The sequence below is a fragment of the Priapulus caudatus genome, unplaced genomic scaffold, assembly GCF_000485595.1.
Source record: "Priapulus caudatus unplaced genomic scaffold, Priapulus_caudatus-5.0.1 Scaffold1803, whole genome shotgun sequence".
Classification (NCBI taxonomy): Eukaryota; Metazoa; Priapulida; class Priapulimorpha; order Priapulimorphida; family Priapulidae; genus Priapulus; species Priapulus caudatus.
In genome coordinates this window covers 2,796-28,265 of record NW_014578864.1, presented here as the reverse complement: position 1 = coordinate 28,265, position 25,470 = coordinate 2,796, and the positions used below count along the sequence as shown (strand labels likewise).

The 25,470-nt window shown below is 42.7% G+C and overlaps 2 protein-coding genes across 4 annotated transcripts in view; one reads left to right on the top strand and one right to left on the bottom strand.

Moving 5' to 3' along the window:
• The window catches only part of LOC106817631, a 2,525-nt gene extending 1,995 nt beyond the window's left edge, over positions 1–530 (bottom strand). Inside the window, exon 1 of the mRNA XM_014822313.1 lies at positions 253–530. Within this exon, the coding sequence (XP_014677799.1) occupies positions 253–430 (178 nt within the window). The 5' untranslated portion in view covers positions 431–530. The remainder of the gene's footprint in view (positions 1–252) is intronic.
• A 12,413-nt stretch (positions 531–12,943) lies between these two features.
• On the top strand, positions 12,944–17,439 carry LOC106817633 (tigger transposable element-derived protein 6-like). Of its 3 annotated transcripts, XM_014822315.1 has the most exons (4): positions 12,944–13,068; positions 14,135–15,518; positions 16,321–16,485; positions 16,896–17,439. In XM_014822315.1, exons 1-4 carry the CDS (start codon positions 13,009–13,011, stop codon positions 17,081–17,083), a joined length of 1,797 nt encoding a protein of 598 aa, XP_014677801.1. In that variant the 5' UTR covers positions 12,944–13,008; the 3' UTR covers positions 17,084–17,439. The 3 variants fall into 3 exon arrangements, with proteins under 3 accessions (XP_014677801.1, XP_014677800.1, XP_014677802.1); XM_014822314.1 differs by having other exon boundaries at positions 16,321–16,988; XM_014822316.1 differs by having other exon boundaries at positions 12,981–13,085; positions 16,321–16,988.
• The last annotated feature ends 8,031 nt before the right edge of the window (positions 17,440–25,470 follow it).

The following is a 25,470-nucleotide window of genomic DNA, read 5'->3' as shown; positions in this document are numbered from 1 at the left end:
AAATTGTAAGTAGATTGTGAATCAGGTAGGCCTACAATCTCCTCGATCATATTATTATGTTTTGATCTATCAACTGACATGCATATAAAAAAACTATTCAGAAAGAAAGATTATTTTTTTAATTTAATTTATTAAAAATATTATTTTATTCAGAAAAATAAATGTTACAAGGCGTTTTCCAGTCCTTGTAACATTTATTTCTCTTCAGAAAACTTAAACCAAGGAAACATAAACAAATCGTTCGCAACGTACCAGAAATGAAATGAGAACTACATAGCCTGTCATGTTCTGTCGGCGTCCAATTTTTTCTATTGATCACTGCAAGCCATTTAGCTCTTCTTTCTTTGTCCTTTGGTATACGATAAAAATGTAACTCTGGAGAAAAGTCTTCTCGCTTATGACAACCTTCTGCAACACACACTTTTCCCATCTTTGACTAAAGTTCATTCACCGCGGGTTGATTGTTGTTATTTTTCATTTGAAAACCTACTACGGCCATATGCTAGCTTGACGGCCAAGATGGCGGCATAACTTTTCTGTGACGTCACGCGCAGAAGGTCTATATAGCGTAGTGGCGCCATCTATCGGACAAAAAAGTGGTTTTTAAACCTGGGGTTGTCAACTAGGAATTGGCCCTATATTAGCCCTGTATATTTTATATCAAGTTGCATGGCCTGTGTGCCTACTGTAATTTTAAATATCTAAATATCTCGTCATCTACACGCCATCGAGCGTTATTGTAACATCTATGTGATCTAGAGGAATTACCTTTATTGATTTAAAGTCTATTTTCTGCTAGTTGTGGAAATTTATGGTAAATTTATAGCGTCATATATAATTTGTATAGGAACGTACATGTATAACCTCTCAGGCCTATAGGGCGTAAACTAGCTTTAAACGCATCGTTAGCATCAATATGCATATAATATTTACCTATTTAACGTCGACCTATTTCTGTCGTATTAACGATACTTGTCTTTCCATTCGTGATTGTAAATCTCGGTTTTGTTTTTGTTTCTATTAGTTTAACTCTGGTCACTGGAGCTCACAACCTCACTGATCGAGTGTATCACAAGGGAAATAAATTAAGTAACAACCAGAACACTTGTCATTCTCATTTACTACTCCCAACGTGAACTATGCTACGGTCACTACAACCCCTGGCGAACCTCACGGTCCGCTACAAAAGTTTTACTTTTAGAGAGTGTACCGTCTGTTTCTCATAACTCGCCATACTTTAGCCCGGGTGTGCATCCGGGTAGGCGGATACTCTTCACCTCTTCATATGTGCTGCCCTCCAGCAGCAACTGTTTCTAGCGGCTAACCCCATTCGTATCGTTATGCAGTAATCCTATGGGCGCCAGTGACACGATCGTGTTGTTTTCACCGGCGTTCTTCTGGTGGTCACGTGACTAAGTACTGATCTGTGACGTGGCTCCGCCCTCACCTGCACCCGGCAGTTAGATGCGATATGATATGACTACTAGGCACTTAGGATATGACTACTAGGCACTTAGGATATGACTACTAGGCACTTAAAAAAAAACAACCTAACCCTAACATCCTAACACCCTTGAACATCGCTCGTTCTGTGACCAGTGCATACCATCCTCAGTGCAATGGGTTTGATGAGAGGACCAACCAGTCTATGAAGGTCCGTCTGGCAAAGCTAGTGAATGAGAAGCAGGACGACTGGGACCTATTCTTAGATGACGTGGCCTTCTCATTGAGATCTCAGGTCCAAGCCTCAACAAAGTTCTCCCCATTTTTTTTAATGTTTGGACGACACCCAAGAACCCCCATGGAGGTAATGCACTGTAACATTTGTTTTGCACATGTTATATTGCATTAGTAATTGTAGACAGTTTTAGTTGTAAATAGGAGAAGGGTTGGGCGTTTAGAATATAGATTATAAATAGTTAGGTTGTGGGAATTAGGCAGTTAGCAGTTGGATTACAAGCGATAAGTAGCGCAGTGTACATATGCTGGACATATGGACCTTTGCGCGCAATACGACGAATGGGAGTGGTGCGTGATTGGTTGTGCCGAGTAGAGCTAGTTTGTGATTGGACGAGAGAGCCATATATATAGGAAGACCGGAATTTGAACGGGGTTGGAACTGGGAGACGAGACTATGACAGGGAGCGACGTAGAGACGGTTGTATATTGTAAACAATATATTTATTTAGTGAACACAAAACTATACTTCTTCTTGATTCTTTTAAATATAAATTATTACAATATAAACGCGTGTTTACATTTTGGTGCTCGTGACAGACGTACTACTGGGTTTTGCAAAACACGTAAGGTACCACGTTCTACTATATCGATCTACGGACTATACGCAAGGAAGATGGAGAAGGAAGAACAACGGAGAGCGAGACGCGGGAGAGAGAACGGTGGATCAAGGAAGATGGAGAAGGAAGAACGACGGAGAGCGATCGACAGAGACGAAGAATGGCGGTGAGTGAGACGGGGGGAACAGAAAGCGAGACGCGGGAGAGAGAACGGTGGATATGCACACGGCGTGAACTATGTGAGTAAGTCAACGTGAAGGAAGGAACGGCTGGTGTTGCACCCATTAAACTGCAAGGGCAAGTCGAGTCTCGGCCTATGTGAGAGAGAGAGAGGGGAGAGCAGAACGGAGAAGGCAAGGTTGACAAAGCAGAGACAGAGGACGTGAAAGTGTGACATCGTCAGGAATGTGTATTTTTTATCTGTTTTTTTCTTTGTTTTATGTACGCGGTATAATTTTTTTCATAGTAGACGCTTGTGACCGTGACGGTCTTTGTGTGGGAAATCTTTTGCGTAAAACTTTATGTAGAAATTTGTGATCGTTTTCTAAAAGGTGTCGTAACGGTACGTTTACACTATATTGTCAGACTGCTAAACACATTCTTCCATTAGAGTTTGATATATGCCTAAAACATTTCATCGAAAATATGAAATCAGTTTTGCGTATTTTTGTTGGCTGTATGATGTGTGGAAGTGACAAAGGTTCTAAGTACCACATCGGTGCTGTGTGTATTAATGCCCCTGTGTGCGTTAATGGGATTATGAGGATATAATCAGACTCCTGATATAACGGAGCACATGGCTGAAAACGTGGTTTCGGTAATGCGTGTCGGTACACGCATACGCCACGTACGTTACAGCATAAAAAGACGCAAGCGTGAAAGTAATGGCCGAGGTATCAAAATGTTCACTGCCAAATGTGTTGAGTTTCTGACCTGTATTGTGATCAAACTTTATCGTTACTTGTTTTGTATAGGAAGCCTTATGCTTCATATGTGTTTTCTTATTGTATTTTAATTGTTGTAATGTTTGTGTATTGATTGTGGGTTGTTTAATCGGAATGAAAAACGTTTCACTCGTTGGGTTGAGTTAGGAAAGTATTAGGGTAGTAATTATGTTGGAATTGTTTAGGTTTAGGTTAAAGTGTAGATCAGCGGGGTAGTCATCGTTTTGGGGAAAGGGGAGATAATCTAACATCTGTTTTGCACGTGTTACATAAATTTGTCAGCGAGGCTAGACTAGGGGTTGTTGTAGTAATAGTCTGGGAAGACAGACTGCGTCGCGCATCTTTATGCGGCTACAGTGATGTATTAGGGAGAATTGTAAACGTGTTTAGGTTGGAAGTTTCTAGGGTGATTGTGGGTTTTGTTTCTTTTCGTGCGATGTGTCTATATTGTATGAGTTATTAAAGATTATTCCGGTTACAACACAAGTTTGGCTTTATATCATCATTCCTATTTACAGCACAGCGTGACAAAAGTGTGTACACTGGTGCGATGTATTAAATTAGCTATTGCATATTTTAGATACCACGGAAATGCGAGTCTTTCTCATCTTGCTTACATTTAGAATTTAACCATCTATCCATTTATCATACCAGCTATTGCTCTCATGAATGCATGTTCAGTCAACAAACCAATAACTTTGCCATCAGTGTTTCTTTACCCACTCCACTCATTTTTGCCCAAAGTTAATTGGTAAAGCCAAAACACATTCCCAAAACTTTTTTTTCTTTCCTAAATTAAATATGTAAATATACTTGTATATGCATCCAGAAATTCATCCATTCAGCCGGTTTAGAAAACTCTGGCATATACTCTGCTGACGTTTGTTCTGCTCATGTGCTAATTGATCAGATGGATGCCGCTGAGGAGAATCCGAATGTGTTTGTGCCATCTAAAGAAGATATTTCAACTGCTGTGGCTAACAGAGAGTACAATATGAAGCTAATTAAAAAAAGGTTAAATTGAATTCATTGTATAATGATAGGTAAAGCAAAGAAGTTGACGCGATATGTAATGGACTATTTTTAGCGTGTTTTAATCAAGCAAGAGTCCTATTCGCGAGCGTTTGAAATGACCTTTTACCCGATGGAAAATAGATGTGGGCTAGCTGCATCGGGTATGCAGATAGTGCCAACGTAGCACTGATCGGCTAATTGTAAAACCAGTCATAGCTAACAGGTTCATTTATTGTTATGCGGTAAAGTTTTTCAATCAAACTAGTTCTTTTTATGAAATGTTTAAAGGCCATACATTTTGTTGTTGCAAGTGATGTATAATTTATGTCGACTTATCTGTCATATAAAAAGTGTGCTTAATGTCTTAAAGGTGGAGAGCAACAGCACAAAAGCATGCGACAGTCAGAAACAGATATATGCGGCCAGGAAGTTAAAGGGCGTGAAATCCTTCTCTTCCAAGAAAGGGGACCACGTGTTGAGAAAGAATATGAGAAATCAGGGGCGAAAAAATGGAAAGATGGAGGCGATTTGGAGTGGTCCCTTCGAGTAAGGATCCTAAACATTTCTACATAATAACAAGAGCAGATAAAGAAGGAGAGCGTACAACGGTAAAATGCTGAAACCATGTTGCAGTATTAGTCGAATTAATAAACTTTTCCCGTTTTATTTTGACGATCCTTTGCAGTATTATTGATCAGCTGTCTTACCTTGTTCATATAAAACAAACCGCATGTCCCTACTATGCCCCTACGCTGAGATAATGAGTGGTGAAAATCTGGTATTTTCGCCGAAAACCGACTCGAGATCAGTTAATACTGCGGCCCTCTCTCGAAGTGTTGGCCAGTGTGTTGCTTCCGGTCGCCGCTAGTGGCGCTGACTCATTACGTCATTACTACGGAATTTACTACAAGCAGACTGAGGTGGGGGTCATCACTATGGCAATCAATAACAACACGTCATGGAGTAATGGCCGCGTCTATGACTGGAAGAAAGGATAGTAGAAGGAAAAAGAATATAAAATCAACAAAACTGTCGCATGATCAAATAAAGTATATTATAACGCGTGTAGAAAAACAGAAGCAAGAGAACACTGAGGATTTTTATTCGGTTATTTGGGAATCAGTTGAAAAGGAGCACCAATTCGATGGAGCTACACTAAAATATGTAGACTTTATGAAGTTGTCACCTTCCGGACGGAATTTAGTGGACGACTTATGTAATAAATTTTGCAAGCAATATGAAAACAACACGATGGAAAAGTCTACACATACAAGATACGCAACGTTTCTAACTGCATGGTTAACTCTAGTTTCAAAATATCTCGCAGGCGAAAAGTGCGTGAACATCGATTCAACTTGGGGACAGTGCGTAAAAAATTACAATGGCTGTGTTCAATCAACTGACTATCTATCCGGCAAGTGCAATAGTGCAGTTCTACATTCAGTAGCCTATGCTGTGCAGAACACACTGAGCTCCTTCATTATAAGTATGTCTCAATGTACTAGTGGTACTAGCACTAGCAGAAATGTAAACGAAAAAGAAACAGTAAATCTTCACGCAGAGACGGAAGTACTCGCTGCTTCGCATAGGAGGTGGCTGCATGGCTAGGCTTATCAACTTTCTACGAGTTCGCAGCCAAGGAAAGTGGAAGAAAAAAACTTTATATTTTGAAATGCTGAACTTGGCGAAAATGTGTACTTTGACCAGATCCCAGAAAAAGCTGGCTTCACTTCCAACTGGTCTAGTGGCAAGAGACAGAGGTACGCATAAGTGTCAAAATGATGTAGGCTACTTTAGTCTTTAATTACTTTACTTGTACAGACTTGGCTGAAGATTTTTTTCACTGTACTAGTACAGAATATGCTGAAGTTTTTTTTGTATATATTTTTTCTCCATGATGTGTATTCGTACTGTATCAGTCAGAAACTTGCTTTCATCACACTATTGCTTTTATCAGATTTTTTCTCCATTAAAAAAACTGTCGTCAGTACATGTATTTGTATCTGAATTACATGCAATAAAGATTTAATAATAATAATAAAAATATTAGGGTACACGTGGATACCGAAGCGCACATTTCTGACATGGCTCCGAACACTGGACAATGTTGTCAGACTTAACGCGAATGAAGATGCATTCAATCAACATGGCAAAGACCTCATTAAGGTAATGATTTTTGATTAAATGAGTGAAATCATTAACATTATTATAGATGTAAAAAAATCAATTATAATGTTCTTAATTAGAAAGCATTTGTTGATAACAATTTTCATAATCTCTTACACTAAATAGCTATACAGGAATGCATACAGTATACCTTTACACAAATTTAATGACTCAATACATTAATTACATTTATTATTTTATACATAAATGTATTTAAATTACACTCCAAATAAACATGACAAATGACAGTATACTTAAAGCCAACATACATCGCATATAATGACCTTATATATATATATATATATACACATACATACACATATATACATGCAAGTACCTTATTAGATAACATGCGCCAAACCGCGGCTGCCAAAACGACCAGTGTGGCGAGCTCACTCGCCTGGAGGTGGGACAGCTCATGTTGTAGGTTGAAATAAGCTTGCTGGAGACGTTGGGGCATGTGAAACATTTTACGATTAAGCCGGCGAATCAGTGTCCAGAAAAGTGAGCTCACCAAAAAGCTGGCAGAGTTGGTGCGTTGGTCGAGTTGACCGTGCCCCTTTTATTATAGGCTGCATACAATGGAAAACTTGTAATACTATAATAGCATCCTAAACATTGACTGAAAACTATAACTTACATGTCTTTAACCAGAAGCCATTACTAAAAGACTGTTCTTCACTTCACTGTAAATTATATGAAAATCCTATACATGCAGTTAGTGACAGATAATCTGGATCAAGAGCGTATTAAGAATGCCTTCTTAATACACTCTTGGCTGGATATAATAAGTCATTAAAACGGGCATGCATATCTCTTGATTTCATTCAATAGCTCAACTTGGTTTATGCAGGTGACAATTGCTCAGGTGCAAGTAGCAAGCAGTTTGAAGACGAGCTTCGTGGAGGCTGTTCGACACACACTATCGATGGAACATGCACAATGCAGTGATGAAGCAATAAACTCACTTTTCACTATGTGGCAGCAAAAGTTTGTGCATGCAAGACTAAATGAATTTGTATCAGCGTGCACACAAATTCAGGCAGAAAATGAGGGTTTCACCACTACAAAGGGAGGATTTAACCTCCGAGACAACCTGTATAGTTGTGTTAAAACGTAAATTGACCTAACCTTAACATGATTATTAACAATATTGTTATCATGACCTTTTGATTACGGTAGAAATAACAGTAACGACATATTTCAAAGTTGAGCATTAACTATATGTTTGCTATGGCTTTCTTTATTTTTTTAAACAGTATGAAAACAGTGCATTGCAAAATTGAAGTAAAGCACACCGTACTTTATAGCGTATAAGATGCACATTTTTTCAAAAATGGCTAAAAAAAAATGGCCTTCTTATACGTGAAGTTGCAATCTCCCACAGGCTAATGAATTTCCCAAGCGGCTTACAGTAGGCTACCGGTAACTTCTACCTAGACCAAACAATGAACCTTACAATACAAGTACAGGTACAACACCGATTTTCCAAACACTGATGGCCGCGTAACCCCGTAACCGCGTCGCCACGTGGGAAAATCGGTGTTGTAGCTGTATAACAAGTATTGAGGCAGCTATACTATGTGCAATCTCTACTTCTTAGTTTTTCTTATCATTGGTGCGTGTGATATCTTAAGCTCCACATCTCTGTAGCCTCTCGCACTATAATGAATGGTTTTTGTTGCTACTGCTAGGTTTATCTTGGTCAAATAACTCCTCAGAGATGTCTCATAGTTTAATGAACTCAGTTTACCTCCGGCTCGAGCCTTAAACTGTGAAAACAGTGTCTCAACAGCACTTCCATTAATTCTCAGTGTTGATATGAAGTTATCTGGGTGCCTTTCCATGAAACTTGAAACCAAGCCCGTGAAACCAAAGTACATCACTCTGAGAAGGTCCCATGTCTGAAAGAATAGGCAACATAATAGTTTATTTAATAATTAAGCTCACTGTGTTCTCCCACTATGTCCCACTGGCACAAACACTAGCAGATGCTTTTTTCCCCCACACATGGCCAACTTCTGTCATCGTGAACGCTACATTACCATTATTGCTACAATTGTTTTATGTACGACTTCGTTTATGTGTTCCATGTTTTCGATGTATATTATAGCGATATTCACCTGCCAAGACAAGAAACGTCTTTCTTTGGGGCTTGTCAAGTGGAATGATTCCTCCCTCTGTTGGGAAATCTCATCTGCAAACAGATAATTATTAAATATTCAAGTTATTGCCACAAAAATAGCAATAACATAGTTTGAATCTCGTTTAACACGTTACCAAGCGAAACACAAGTATACTCGTTCGAACAATCAAAACGCACGCCTGCGAAACATGAGTGCACGCACTCGTGCTAACATTGTCAAATAGTCCGCGCTAAACTTGGATTATCATCGTGGTAAATATAGTGACACTCAATAGATAGGACTGGCTGCGAAAATACCAACTGATGTAGTTGCTGGCTTTTCAGGTTAATATTTCATGTTCTTGACTTGATCACAAATGAAAACAGATATGTACACCACATTTATAATAACTGTGAATATATTATATAATAATATCTGTGTAATAATATTACATAACTTATAATGTCTGTGATTCTGTTGACCATCTTGCTATGGTGTACTCAGATTTTCATCAGGCTGACTATCAGCACTCTCGTTCAACTATTATTGGGAATATATCTAACTCGATGACAGATCGAGTCGTGGTAAATCGTGCAACAATTAGAAAGCTTGGTGAAATGTGGGGAAAACATTAAATGGGTTTAACTGCCATCCGCATCCACTGGATATCATCGCTAGTTCTTGTCGCTCTGCCCTCAAAGCAATGAAACCCAGCAAGGGAAAGCTATTCGGTAACGATTGCATTGCAGGTAACATCGTCCTGCAAGTAAATAAATTTCGATAAAAAGATCCGAAAGGATTCAAGGTTTTTCTGGACGATGAACGAGTGCCATGCGGGATAATACCTCGGTATCGTGCCAATAGGCTGCATGTGCTCTTTCATATTTTAGGGAAAATTAATTGAATACTATGACACCTTCTTGAGATTTTCAAGACAGGAACAGTGTCATGTGGTGGCCTGCAGTCTTCTATAAAGAAAGACGTTGAAGACCCTACAGCAGTAGCAGAGATCAAAGTCCTTGGAATCCTGTGGAAAATGTTGACTGGCCCATGGATGCAATATTTTTACACTTCAGCAGAGAGTTAGCTAGATCATATCCAGGGCATCAGTGTTGCCAAGGATGTTCTTTCGGAGATTAGAGCCTGCACACAAGACCCATTCAGCGTCCTAACTCGAGATAAAGATTTATTCGGACGAGTATTAAGTGACTCGGATAGTACTCTCAGGAAACTGAGAGAGGAGCCTTCTAAGAAAGAACTCTTCTTAGACCTTCTCCAGCCCGAGTACGAAGAAACACATGAGAACTCATGTAGTAGAGAAATGTTGTACCGTGAGAACGTTAGAGAGAGAAAGCACATACAATCGTTCAGGGACGACTGACGGATGGCCCCACCAGACATTAACTGCCTACTTAGGCATATAAATTAACGTGACGGACGGTATGGCCGATATGGTCATTAAGGGAGGTACGGACGATTCTCACGACCGGACGAGGGGTACAACGGCCTCGACTCTACCCAAGAACAGAGCTAAAATTGTCAACCAGCCATCATTAAGGGACGCCTTAATGACGGTATATACGGGCAACCGGTCAAGGGGCAACAAACCTTGACAATAAGCGTAGAAACAGGTCGATGACGAGAGAGGCAGATAAAAGGGCAGGGGTTTGGGTAGAACGGGAGAGACGTCACCCGGCAGCTGACTGGTATGTGTATTGTTTTATCCGGGTTTACAATAAATCTATAAGTTACCACCGTTTATACAACTGTTACGTTCTACTAAAAATTTGTCTGCATAAAGATGTTATGTAGCAGAGGATGTACATGTATACAGAGTATTTAGTTGGGGCAATCAAGTTTTATGTGCTTTCTTTGCCACTTTGATGGAAGGGAATTGTTGCAAAAACTTACTATATTATCTTCATGATCAGATGTTTGATAGATTAGTGTTGTGATTATTTGTGTAGTCTATGATATGAGGCTTGGAGTGAACCGTATTATTTCTGTAAAGTAATTAAATGAGATATTTGTGTTGCCAGAAAAGATGACTTTGTATTAATTTGTGTTTTCATTCTGCTCTTGCAGGGTTTTTGTTTTGGTTATATCCAGTGTCATTCGGTATATATGGTGCTAATGCAGTGTAACAGAGCGTGGTAGTTTACGGAGTGCGCGAGATTTAAATAGCACGGCGGATTTAAATAGCGTAGTAGTTTTTAAATAGATAGAGAGCACTGCGCACGACCAGTGAACGCAGCATCATGACTGGCTCTTACAGCGCATGTCTGTGACGTTGGAAAGCGGAGCAGTATAAGTGGTTCACCACAGCACATGTCTCTGACTAGTCGCGACGTCGGAGCACCACAGCACATGCGCGAGAGAGCAACAGTCAGTCATGACGACGCGACGGGGAAGGCGACCAATAAAACGTTTGGCGCATTCCCCAGAAACATTCCGGCCCCCACATCACGTCCGCCCCTCATCATAACTTTAGCTAAAGCGCACCGTGCGGCCTTCTCCTGTCTCATAAATCCCCACTGCCCGTGTACTTCAAATCAGAGTGCCAAAACGATTAGGCGCTCTCCTTTTCACAAAGAATAAATGACCACTGGGCAAGTGTAGTTACGCCCAGTTACGCCTGTTTGAAGCCCTTCTTATAAGTCTTCCCTTAGAAAAAACTTCACTTTTCTCTCTTCTACTTCCTATGTTTCTTGCGGCTTACACTTATACTCGCCGTTGTAGCCACATAGTAATCTACACCAAGTAGTGTCTTTACGTGATCTCACTAACTACTAATAACACAACGCAATGACTAATAACACCGCAAGTAGATGTAAATGACATTTAAATTTAAATGACACAATTACATTTAAATAACACTTAAATTTTATTTAAGGCTCAAACTAGAGCATACACAAATGTGTCACGTACCATGTACCACATATCATTTTAAATACTGCAGACATATGCATCCAGGCCCTCGTCTAGATTAAAGAGGACTTTACATGTGCAAATAAAAAATGCATATTGTTTATGATTGTGCAATTGTTATTAAATGTGAAATTATTTTTCAGAGGGTGCCACTATTAATAAAATCCTCAAACCAGGTGCTGTCCCACACATTTTGGTTTGGAAAACAATGACTGACTCAGCACTGAAACAGAAATAGCGGGCCAGAAGAAGATCGAACTTAGAAGATATTCGACTTAAAGAAAGTCTTCATGCATGGCAGGAAATTGGAGCTGAGGTGGACATCAAATGTCACGATGAAAAGGCAGACCTTTCAGGTGGTGGACGTCCTACAGAAATATTGTCTCAAGATGCATCTACACAAACAAAATCAAGCGGAGGAATGACAGCATCAAATTTTGCATTTCATCCACAACGCCTTCATTAATATACTGGTTTGGAAACATACGGCAATTTTATTTTGCTGTTCAGGGCTCTAGGAGAGACTAATGCACTCAACTATTATTATGGTGTGTCACCCTCTCTCGCCCCTGAAGATCAGTTATTTTTAACATTGTAAAACTACGCCTGGCACAAACAAATTTTGAGCTGTCTATGCTTTTTGAAATTAATAAAAAGGAAGTAACAAATGTGTTTGTCATATGGATAAACTTTCTATATCATCATAACAGAATGTCAGCCAAAAGTGTTACAAAGGACAGAAAAATTGCAAGTAAGCGTGTCCACGTTGAGAGAATCATAGGACTTGCGAAGACGTACAAAATCCTAAAAACCACCTTAAATAATACAGAGTCAGAATTAGCAGATGCAATCATTTCTGTGTGTTTTTTCCTGTGTAATTTCCGCACATGTATTGTCCCAGTAAATGCATAAATGTTTTTTGCATAAAGAGTAGACAAACTATTTTTTAACCAACAAACATAACAAATTTATTTGTTGTTTAGGGTGACACATTGTAAACATAACAATACAAAGCACTAAAACTATTTGATCTGTATCAAAAGGTTTCAATATATTGAACAGATAGCTCAACATAATTAACATAATTATATTTACAGTAATTACATCAGCATAAATAGCACCGTCTGGACCGATAGTATGTCTGTAATCAGATATCTTTCTAATGAGACTGCTCGTTTTCATACATTTGTCGCTAACCGTATAGCTGTGATTCGAGAGGGATCAGATGTACAACGGTGGAGATATGTGGACTCGCAATCGAACCCAGCAGATGATGCATTCAATGCACTTCAAGGCTGCCACAAAGAAATTTGTGAAGAGACAAAGAAGTCTTTCAAAATTAGCGAAGCACGGATGCCCGATATGAAAAACGACCATGTTGGATTCAAAACCACCTATGCGGGCGAATAGGGGACGGCGGGGCAAGACGGTACCCCTAGGTAAAACGGCACACTGTCAAATCGACCACTTAGAGGTGGCCCCACCTAGCATATGTGTTGCGTACTAATGGGGCACGTGACCAACTAGTTTCACATGAATGGCAGACATTTTGAAGAGATCACTGTTCCCGTTTCTTCACAGATATTCAAAAAGGTGAGTTTCACTAAAAGGTAAGAAAGATGCTGTACTGTGCACTGCACCCTAGAGGCAATGTAGATGCCGATGATATGTCACGTGTGCACAACCATGCTCGAGTGCCTCCACATGAAAGCCCTTATTCGTTACTTCTGCATTGTGTTTTTCTGCTGCCCGATATTTTTCTACACTAATACCCAAGGGGCAAGACGGCATCCCCTCGCTGAGGCAAAACGGCACCCAGTACCGTTTTCCCCCAGCAGGGGGTGCCGTCTTGCCCCTTTGTCGTGAATTGGTTTCCAATGTAGTTTTGGCATTGAAATTCAATGAGGGACTTTACCAAACCTCGGTTAGTATATCATGTTGCCGTTAGGTGTCACCCCCCTAGCGGTCCTAGTCACTACATCCAATGCATGGCTGTGTCAAAATATCGAGGGAATCTTTCATTTCTTAAGAAAACATGAAAATTGAGATGGCATATTAAATCTAGGACGCCATAGGATTGATTTCAAAACGGGATCGCAAAAATATAGTACCCCTGGTGGCCGCAATCCTGACTTTATTACCATTTTTCCAAGCTCGGCTTTCTGCAGCCATTCAAAGGACGTCATCTGTGACGTTGTGAAATCATTGCGCCATTACGAGTCACCGTGACGTAATTTCATTGTCATGAGGAAATTTCTGACGTCATGAAGTCAGTCATGTACTTTGTTGTTATCTCTGCCATCATGTGGCGGCTGGGTTTTTCCCCACCTGACTTGCTGGCACGCTCATTTTTCATCATCTTTTTACTAACAAGTTGTGGGTCATTTTGGTTAATGACAGTGGTTGTTCTAATCCTAACGCTAATCCTAAACCTAACCCTAAACTCAATCCTAATCTGATTAACCAAGTAATAGCCAGTCCTATTCTAATGCATAAAGCAGTTAATCTGTGTACAAAGGACCGGTAACCAGGTGAGGCCCCTAATGGCAGATGGTAGCACTATATTAGTAAAGTCTGCCATTGTAGGTGTGCCTAGCCCTAGGATTATTCATGTGTTAGGACTGAAAGGGTAATAACGAATCGTCCTTCTTCATTACAGATGCCACGAGAATACAAGCGAAAATCCACCAGAAACTCATGGGACACGGTGTCCATGGAACAGGCAATAACGGCTGTCCGTAGTAAAGAAATGGGGCTGAAACGAGCATCCAGACAGTTCAATGTGCCTAAAACGACACTGAAACGTCGAGTGCATGATACGAACAAAAAGGCTAAGGGGGCAAGTAAGGTCCTTGGTCGATATGAAACTGTTTTGACACCAGAAATGGAAAGTGATCTTGTGCGCTATGTAGTCCTGATGGAAGAAAGAATGTTTGGCATCGGAACCAAAGAGCTTCGTTCGTTGGCATACCAGATAGCAGAAAGAAATGAAATTAATCACTGCTTTAAGAATGAAATAGCAGGAAAGGATTGGATGACAAACTTTCTCCAGCGTCATCAGGAACTGTCCTTACGCAAACCAGAAAATACCTCAGCAGCACGTGCAAATGGGTTTAACAGAGATGCAGTTGGCCGCTTCTTCGACATTCTGGAAGCAGTGTGTCAAGAGCATCAGTTTCTTCCCTCAAACATCTATAATTGTGATGAAACTGGTGTTACTACTGTTCCAAACACTCCGTCTTCAGTTCTGGCATTAAGAGGTCGCCGGCAAGTTGGCAATCGTACGTCGGCTGAGAGGGGGACATTGACCACCACCGAGATCTGTATGAGTGCTACAGGTCAGTTCATTCCACCATTGTTCATCTTCCCAAGAGTCAGAGAGAATCGGCAGTTAATGGACGCAGCACCTCCTGGTGCCGTTGCAGCATACCATAAGAGCGGGTGGATGCAGGTCGACATATTTGTGAGATGGTTCAGACATTTCATTCAGCAGTCAGGTGCCACTGTGGAAAATAAAGTTCTTCTGATCCTGGACGGACACGCTACGCATACACAGAATCTTGAGGTTATAGACCTCGCACGAGCTAATGGGGTTTACATTGTTTCAATACCACCTCACACCAGCCATAAACTCCAGCCATTAGACGTATCATTCATGCGTCCGCTCTCAACTTTCTACACGCAGGAAGTTGAACGATGGCTAAGGGACCACCCAGGCCGTTGTGTTACAATATACCAGGTGGCTGCACTATTCACTGAAGCTTATTTGAAATCTGCAACAGCCCTGACTGCTAGAAATGGGTTCAGGAAAACAGGGATTTTTCCTCTTAACAGGGACATTTTCCAAGACTACGAGTTTGCCCCTGCAGATGCTACAGATGTTTATCGTGATCAGCAACCACAGCCTCAGATACCAGAGGCCCCCAATCAGCAGCCCGAGATACCAGACGACGCCGATCAGCAGCCTGAGATAGAAGGCGCCCCCGATCAGCAGCCAGAGATACCAGATGTCCCTGATCAGCTAGAGGTACCAGAGACCCACGGTAAGTGTGAGACAGTCAATGAGCTACAGTCTGCAGCAAATGAACCACCAGCACTGCCACCCATTAATGGTATATAATATTTTGCTCATTTTGATCGATATCTTGCTCTTTTTGCACTGCATGTTTAATATGTTCTTAGTACATGTACACTTTCTTACAACAATAAGAGGAGGTTTCTTATTTATTTCCTTAAGAAAACATTATTTTTTGGCAGTTTGCACTCCTGCACCACCTGCCTTGGGCCGTGCTAATCCACCAGAGACAGTCCACAACCCTCCTGCACCAGCTGCCGTGGGCCGCGCTCCTCCACCAAAGACACTTCCCCGCACCTCTGCACCAGCTGCCTTGGGCCGTCCTCCACCAAAGACACTTCCCCGCACCTCTGCACCAGCTGCCTTGGGCCGTCCTCCGCCAGAGACACTTCCCCGCACATCTGCACCAGCTGCCTTGGGCCGTCCTCCGCCAGAGACACTTCCCTGCACCTCTGCACCAGCTGCCTTGGGCCGTCCTCCGCCAGAGACACTTCCCTGCACCTCTGCACCAGCTGCATTGGGCCGTCCTCCGCCAGAGACACTTCCCTGCACCTCTGTACCAGCTGCCTTGGGCCGCCCGCCGCCAGAGAAACTTCCCCGCACTTTATCAGTTACAACAGAGGACCATAACCCCCTGCCTGCACGTGATCATAATAAGGTTTCTAGGGTTGTTGACCGTAGATCAAAGATATTCAATGCTTCCTTCACCGAGAACTCAGATGCCAGTGATGGTTATATTTCCCCATTTGTTATCTCCCCACTTCCTCAAGCAAAAGAGGCAGAAAAGAAAAAGGCTAAAGCTCCCAGCAGAAAACGCAGCGCAGAACACATCACAGCTAGTCCGTACCAACGCAAGTTGAAATCAGCCAAGAAGCTGAAGACAGGGAAGTCACAGCAACAGACAGTTGAGAAGACCAAGAGAATCCCAAAGTCAGGTGGGAAGAAACCAGTTAAAGGCACGAAACCTGTAAAGAGGAAGCTACTGCAGCAACTATCAAATGACCAGGGTGCTGATGATACTGAATGTTTTTTCTGTGGAGAGAAAGAAATCCCGGGAGATCCTTGGATACAGTGCCAGGGTTCTTGCAAATTGTGGGCACATACCGAATGTGCTGGGGTGGATAACGACACCTATAGTTGGATATGTGACATTTGTGCTTAATCGTCTGATAGGCTAGTCATTTCCCTGAGGGAATGGCAAGTACCGGTACGGGTACCGTAGTGGATTATGCACCCTAAGACGTCTCAATCGTCCGACCTTAAATTGTTCAAGTTTGTAATCATGGACAAAGTCAGGTCCCTGACGTATTCCGTCAGCTGTCTAGTATGTCTCTTTGTGTTGTAGGGTCGCTGCACACTGTGCAACTGTCGCTGTCACAAACAGGGCGATTCGTGTTCCGTTCGGTCTCCACCGGGGATCTCCGTGACTACCCCAAAGCTTGGAGTTTTATGTTCAAAATTGTTGTTGGTTCTTCCACAGATGTTAATTTCGGTGTCTCTGCCGGGGATCTACATGACTACCCCAAAGCTTGATGTTATGTTCAAAATTGTTGTTGGTTCTTCGACAGATGTTAATTTCGGTGTTCTAACAAATAAATTTCTTTGTATAATACAAAACAAGGACGTTCCTTTCACTTTTATGGGGGGGGGGCCGATTTGCCCCAATACCGGGTGCCGTTTTGTACGACTAGTGTACAAAACGGCACCCTTCAACAAAAAATGTTCTTGTCGCTAGATATCCAGAATGAATGGCAAGACTCACTCAACCTCCATACAGGCCGTAGTTACAGTGCCACAGTTTATACTGCAACACTCACCATTGCCCTCCTACTTTCAGCTACTAAGGAATACTGATTCAAAAGTTAAGGGTGCCCTCTTGCCCCGCCCTCCCCTACTGCTACCATAGTTTACTAAAACGTGGCAAAAAATGGCCAGATTTCAAACCCACTGAATTTCCAAGTCAAAGCACTGTGAAGGATGCCAAAAAAACCGACGTTCGATCCTTGCTGGCTGAAATCGGTGCCAATCAAGCTGTCCTTAATTTCTACGAAGCTGCCTTCTCAGAGGGAAATATTGGGAATGACCCCCGCAGCAGTAATGAGGACTAATCATGACTGTGAATAACTGCCCTCTTACAAATTATGCATGTAAATAAGCCAGTTTTATATCAAAATTGATACGTAGCATTTTGGGAAAAAACGAATGTATGGATTTATAGCGTTTTGGAAAAAAGCGTTCTTCTAAATTAAAAACAGAAAAGAAAAGTTAGATTTGAATTTCTTTGTTGGTTATCTTTTTAAAGCCATTTATAATCGTTCTTAAGAATATCAAGTGAATTTTTTTTAATTATTACTCCAAACCAGTTATTTTTCTAAAAACAAAGGATATGGGATGAAGCCCCCATGATGCACAAATACGTCTTCAAAGCATTTCATAGAGCCCTCTGTGATCTCATGGACGTTGATGACAAAATACCATTTAGAGGCAAGACCATACTTCTTGGAGGCGATTTTCGCCAAATACTATCAGTTATAACACATGGCCGCAAAGCAGACATTGTTGCCAGCAACTTGAAAAACTCCTTCCTTTGGCAACATGTGCATCTCTTCCACTTAACGATCGACTCAACACTTCTCAATCTCATAACGCAGATGAATTCCAGAAACTCCTCATCGACATTGGAGATGGCAAGGAATCAACCCACCCAAACATTGGCCCATGCATGATTCGACTGCCACCACAAATATGCATCGACCTCATACATGGAGGACTCGCACAACTCATCAATGATGTTTTCCCGAACTTAAATAGCATTGACTACAAAACAGCAATACTATGCACTACAAATGAAAATGTCGACAACATCAACAACATCATCATAAGAAAACAATCACAACACACGACAACCTATCTCAGTGCAGACTCGGTCGCCGACACTACACAGCATTACCTCTACCCAATCGAATTCCTCAATTCATTGCTGCCTTCCGGACTCCCACCACACAAACTAACACTACACAAAAACACACCAGTAATCCTACTGAGAAACTTGGACCCCAAAAATGGATTACTCAATGGCACACGCCTGCGCATTGTCAACCTCTCACCACGCGTTATTGAAGCAGAAATCATGACTGGGAAAAAAGTAGCACCAACGTCTTCATCCCAAGGATTACAATGGTTCCATCAGACTATGGGCTGTCATTTGACTTCAAACGTCGTCAATTTACAATCAAACCAGCATATGTCGCCACATATGTCGCCAGCACTAATGTTTTCATCATACATGTATGGCCTATAAATAAAAATAAAACTCAATTATCAAACAAAATTCCACGCTTCTTTATTCATCTAAACACAGTACAACCAAAAACAGAACAAAATCTGATTCCCTCCTTCGTTGTTGCTCTCATCAGTAGTGCCAGCAACACAAAATCCCAACTTACACACGCACACTGAACATTGCCCCTCCTTCCCATTTCACTCTCAACTCGGGTAAATTTCTAGTTGTCAAGTATAACAAGCCAATGGGTGGTGTCGATTTGTTAGATATGATGTGAATATATACCGATTACACCGATATCAATTGAAGAGCAAAAGGTGGTACTTGTACGTATTTTATCACACACTCACAATTGCTCTTGTCAATGCATGGTTCCTTTACCGGCGAGACTGCACAATATTAGATGGCATGCAGAAGACAATGCCACTTAAAACATTTCAGGCCATGGTAGCACAGGCATTATGTAAATGTGGCACACCATTTCGCGGCAGGCCTTCAATCGAATCCAGGTCATGCCCGATAAAGAAATTGAAGCAAAATGATCCAGTCAATAGATGCGTTCACACTGGCGCGAATTAGCGAGCTGCAAAACACGGTTTTTGCAGCCCGCTCGAAAAACCGAGCTTTTTACAAGTGTGAACGCAATTAGCTCACTAAATCACGCTCAAAATAGCGCGCTGCAAAGAACACTTCCCACTGCGCTTATTTGCACCGCGGCGTGTTATCCCACTCGGCGATTAGCGAGATATTTCCGCCTGTGTGAACAACGACACAATTAGCTCACTATTATCTCCGCTATTAGCGGGATGAGCAGCGCGGTTTTTCTTGTGTGTGAACACGCCTAATGATGTCAGGTATGACAAACTTGACCACTGGCCAGTTCCTGCTAAACGTGCACGTCAGCGGTGGAAGTACTGCCCAGATGGAGTTTCATAAATTAAATGCAAAAAGTGTCAAGTTTATCTGTGTCTTAACAAAAGCAGAAACTGCGTTGTTGCATTCCATGAAAAATAACTGTTCCATATGAGACAAGACAAGGGCTGATGCTTGAATATAGTGAACAAAAATTGCTCTTCATCTGTATTTGTATAATTAATGCATTTATCATTGATATGTTGATTGTAACAAAAATAATATTGATTTGAATTATTACAACAGTCTTATGAATGATTAAAAACTAATATATTTTAACAAATTTCAAACTTGGCTATGTTAGCATTTTCCGTTATTTACCAATGTAGCAAATTTGATACAACTTCAAAAACAAGGTAAAGCGGGCCAAAAACACATTTTTGCAGTTGTGATCAGTTTTGGCATCAGAGAAACATATTTTGACCAGTGGATGTATTTTTAGTTCTATCCTGACCGGGTTTGGGTGATAGCGGGGGCACAGTGTTAAGAAGAGTTCGCTTATATTTTGAAACGTCTCCACAATCGTAAGTAAGCAAGCTATTTTGCATTTAGCATTGAGATACCCATAAGTTGGGCAGATTCAAAAGAATAAGCTGTAGAATATGATTATGATAATGGAGCCATCGACGCTTGCTTGTACACTATGTAGCCATATGCACTTGTTTGTACACTATGGAGCCATGAGAGCTCGCTCGTAAACGATATTAAACACACACCCTACAAAGAGTCTGAACATAAAGTCTTTTATCTCTTGTATCTTTTCTACACTAAGAGAATCCCCTGATGAGATGCCTATGCCATAATTGTGCCCACATAATTGTGCCCCCCCCCTTTGTTGCATCGCGTCCACATTTGTGTACATACTTTGAGTTTCACAACTTTTTTCCATTTCTGAAATTTTTAACACATACTGTACACATATGTGAGAAGTAATAATGCGGATATTTACCACCAGGCGTCACTGACGATTTTCCAAAATGGCAGCGCCCAGCAGGAGCAGGTAAATTTTCACTACTCATCAAACTATCACTGATATTTTGCTCAAAGTAGCGTTTACACACCCATGTCGTGAGTTTGGTTAATGTGGGGGTACAGTCTTAAAAATTGACAGAGGTCATCTTGAAGGTGTTGTGAACTAATTTCGAGCAAGAAAGGGGCCATTTGTTGTCGCAAAGGCGCGACAATACGTCGTTTCACCCGGCCACTTCACCTTGTTTTGACCATTTGTCACGATTTCACGGCTCGCGTATTTCACGCCATTTCAGTGGCCATTCATGTCCTGCGGTCGTCACATTTCTCGTCGACGTTGCCCGGACCACTTACGCGGTCATATAACTTCGTCTCCACTGTCAATAACCTGAATCAACGTTGCCCTTGGCCATTTTCCGCAAACGCACAATCAAATCGCAGCATTTCATGTAATCATTCCGCCATTGTACTCCCACTGATCGCTACTGCCATCTAGCGTCGGTGGCGACTATTTCCCACTCTGCCCACGCTGGCCGGCCGGCCTGCGGCCAAGGATCTCACAGTAGCGTTTACACCCCCATATCGTGCCTTGCTTTTGCGTACTTCTGCTCTTTCATCTTCTATACATATAACGCCACACTTGTAGTATATATATATATGTATACATATGTTGCTCTATTATATGTCTTTCTATTATATTCTTTTCTAATTATCTTATCTTATATTATATTATATATATCTAGTTCATGCACAGATGGTGCTTGTGTTCTGTTGGTATATTCTAAATACGCACGTTCCTGTGTCTCGCCGCAACATCGACAGTCTATATACTCAGTCAGTCTATATAGTTAGGGTTAGTGTTAAGGGTTAGGGTTAGGGTAGGGTATGGTTAGGTTAGGTTAGGGTTAGGGTTAGGGTTAGGGTTAGGGTTAGGGTTAGGGTTAGGGTAGGGTTAGGGTAGGGTTAGGGATTTTTTAGGGATAGGTTAGGTTAGGGTTAGGGTTAGGTTAGGGTTAGGGTTAGGGTTAGGAGTAGGGTAGGGTTAGGGTTCGGTAGGGTAGGGTAGGATAGGGTAGGGTAGGGTAGGGTTAGGTAGAGTAGGTAGGGTAGGGTAGAGTATGGTAGCGTAGGAAGGGTAGGGTAGAGTAGGTAGGGTAGGGTAGGGAGTAGGGTAGGGTAGGTAGGGGTAGGGGTTAGGGTTAGGGAGTAGGGAGCACACACACATTCCTATCTACGTTTCCTACAACGTCAAACAGTCGGAGCCTCAAGGCCATAGCTCCGCGGCGCCTTTGATGTACACATCGATCGATGTGTACAGCATGCTAGCAGGCCGCTGCGCTCGCCCGCCACATTATACAGCCCGCCGCCCATTCGCCACTTCGCACTCATTCATATTTTGCATGTGACATCGACCGTACGGTCACGCTTCTCCCCCCTCCTCTCTCGCTTCTTGCCACCTTGCTCTCCCCCCCCGCGTCCTCCTCTACCACCTTCTCCCCCAGTTCTCATCCCCTCCTCCTCCTTCACCTCCTCTCCTCCTCCTCCTCCTCCTCCTCCTTCTCCTCCTCTACCTCCTCTCCTCCTCTCCTCCTCCACCCCCTCCTCCTCCTCCTCCTCCATCTTTTCCCCCTCCTCATCCTCCACCACGTTATCCCCCTCCTCCTCCTCCTCCTCCTCCACCTCCTCTCCTCCTCCTCCTCCACCTCCTCCCTGGGTCGAGGAGGAGAAGAAGGTGGTGGAGGAGGGAGGGGGAAGAAGGTAGGGAGTGGTGGAGGAGGAGGAGGAGGAGGAGGAGGAGGGGGGTGGAGGAGGGGAGGGAGAGGAGGAGGAGAGGAGGAGGAGGGAGACGTGTGAGGATGAGGAGGGGAAAGATGGAGGAGAAGGAGGAGAGGGGAGAAGGTCGAGGAGAAGGGAGAGGAGGAGGAGGAGGAGGAGGGGGAGAACGTGGTGGAGGATGAGGAGGGGGAAAAGATGGAGGAGGAGGAGGAGGGGGGAGAAGGTCGAGGAGAAGGAGGAGGAGGAGGAGGAGGAGGAGGAGGGAGGAGAGAGAGGAGAGGAGGTAGAGGAGAGAGAGAGGGAGGAGTGAGGAGGAAGAAGAGGAGGTGAAGGTGGTGGAGGAGGGAGGGGGGAGAAGGTGGAAGAGGAAGAGGGGGGAGAAGGTGGAAGAGGAGGAGGGGGAGGAGGGGGAGAGGGTGGAGGAGGAGGAAGAGATGAGGTGGAGGAGGAGGAGAGGAGAGGAGGAGGAGAGGAGAGGATGAGGAGAGGAGGTGGGGGAGGGAGGAGGTAGGGGAGGGCGCGGTGCGGCGCGCGAGTCCTTCACCTTTCCCCTTACCCCTTACCCCTTCGAGACAGTTACACGCGTTTACACACACACACACGGACGCACCCACGCACTGACGCACGCACGCACACAAACACACACACACACACACACACACACACACACACACGAGTCTTCATCATAGTACTATTTCCGTTACAAATTATGTTGACGGTGGTAGGGAGCTACCGGTACGCTCAATTTTTTGGGCGTGCTCTTGTCTCATATTGTTGTTGGTCGGTGGTGCGCCTTTCATGATACACATGCATGATATCATTACGGCATGCTAACACGCCGCTGCGCGTTCACACACCCACCGCTCCCATTCGCCACTTACATTCATTCATACTTCTGTCACATACACACCGTTACATACACAATTATACACACGTTATACCACGCTTCCGGATCAAGCAGCGTGACTCCACCCCAGCCCCCCACCCCTTACACGCAAGGGCTATGCCACACTGCATGAAAAAATCCCAGCCTCTTATCTCTGCATAATTATGTACAGGCGTGCTGTGCTGCGCTTGTCCGGCAATCATAAGAGGTATATACATCCCTATCTCCACTGTCCAGCAAGTCTCCAGCAGTGTGTGCGTCGCAAAGGCGATTGTATATTCATCATGTCTTAACATACGTCGTCGCACCAGTCGCACAGTCGAAAGCCTTGTGCTCTATATACACATATCTTGCCCCATTTCTATAGTTAATTAGTTGTTGTTTGTCGTTTTACATGTTGTTGTTATTATATTTGTTCTTATATATTATATTATATACTATATCTCTTGTGAATACTATACGAATTATATATAGAGTCCCTAGTTTCGCTCTCCAGCAAGTCTCCGCGCTGTGTGGTCGCATTATTTTATTTTGATTTTTTTATTTTTTTATTTTTTTATGTCTTTTTTACGTGTGTGTTGTGGGGGTGTGGTCGCACTCAGTTCGCACTCCATGTCTCGAAGAGCCTTCTCGCTGTGAGATTGGGATGATTTTATGTCCTCTAATTGTGTACGATATTGCGCTTGTTATAGTGCTAGTCGGTTATACTCTTCCATTAGTTATTTTTTTATTGTAGTTTTAATGTATTATTATATATTATAGTTTAGTGAAATGTGAATTGGTGGTTGTTACAGTGTGTGTTGTTGGTTTTTATAGTATGTCTTCTTCTTCTCGTGTTATTTCTTTCCTCTGTATGAATTTATTTTGGTATATATGTATAGTATATATATATATACACATAATCTCTGTGTGGTAGTGTATATTGAGGAGTTTAGATGATATATATTATTAGAGTGTGTGTGTTTTGTGTTGGTTTTTACTATATATATATATTTATTATATTACACATTCATAGTAATATCTATATATAGTGTAATATAGTATATTACATGTTGGTCTTATATATATGCATACAGATGTATTATTTGCGCATCATTAGTATATATATATAGTTATTCTCGGCATAAATTATATATATATGCGACAGTCGGCTCACTAGCACTCACCAGTTTATTATAGCGTAGTGGCGCATTCTATCGCGACAAAAATGGTGGCTCGACACAGAGCCGGGTCGCCCGGGCGCCAATTGCGACCAAAACTGCTGCTGAGGCGACTAAAAAATCACAAAAAAATATTAACAGGCCCAAAATAAAGATCTTTGGGCGCAGTACAATTGTCTGTTCGGCGGGTTACACAGCGAAAACAAGTGCTCAGATTTCGATTTATTTCGCAACCCTCGGCGGACACGGGCGTGTTCCTACTGTATATAGTTCGGTCTACTATCAGACACGGGGGTTTTAGTTCACTGTTGAGATGTCAGACGTAGCCGCACGTACGTGTTGTGTGTTATGTGTGCCGCGTGCTACGCAGGCGGATCCCGTATAGTACGCGATCGATCGAAAACGCGTCCGCGTCAGACCGCCGCCGGCACGCGTGACCTTGCGGGCTCCGTTTTATGAAGTAGCGCGGGCCAGGCCTCATGGCGACCGGTTTCAGTGGGTAGGCTAGGGCCACACTAGGCTCTAGCTGCACGTACAGTTGCCGCAGGGCGTACGATAGCCTCGCGGCAGCGCTACGCGAGGCGTATTAGTACTAGAGCTAGGCGGCCACGAGCGTATTTTTTCGCCCGGATCGCGACGGATTAAAAATGCAGTCAGCGAATTTATACGCTCGATCCGAAGGGAGGCACACGTAGCGAATTTGATAGGGTATCGCGTACGCCACTCGACGGAGCACATGATATCAACAACACGTGGGCCGATTGCCGTTGGATTCGCTCGGTACAAATACGCCGGACACGGGCCCGCGACGAGCAATTCTATGCGGATCGATCCGCCGGAGTAGAATATCGCGCCGAAAATATCTAACATTTTTTATACGAGGTGGCGGATTTCGTACGGGCGTACGAAATCGTCGCTCGACAGTGAGACGGGC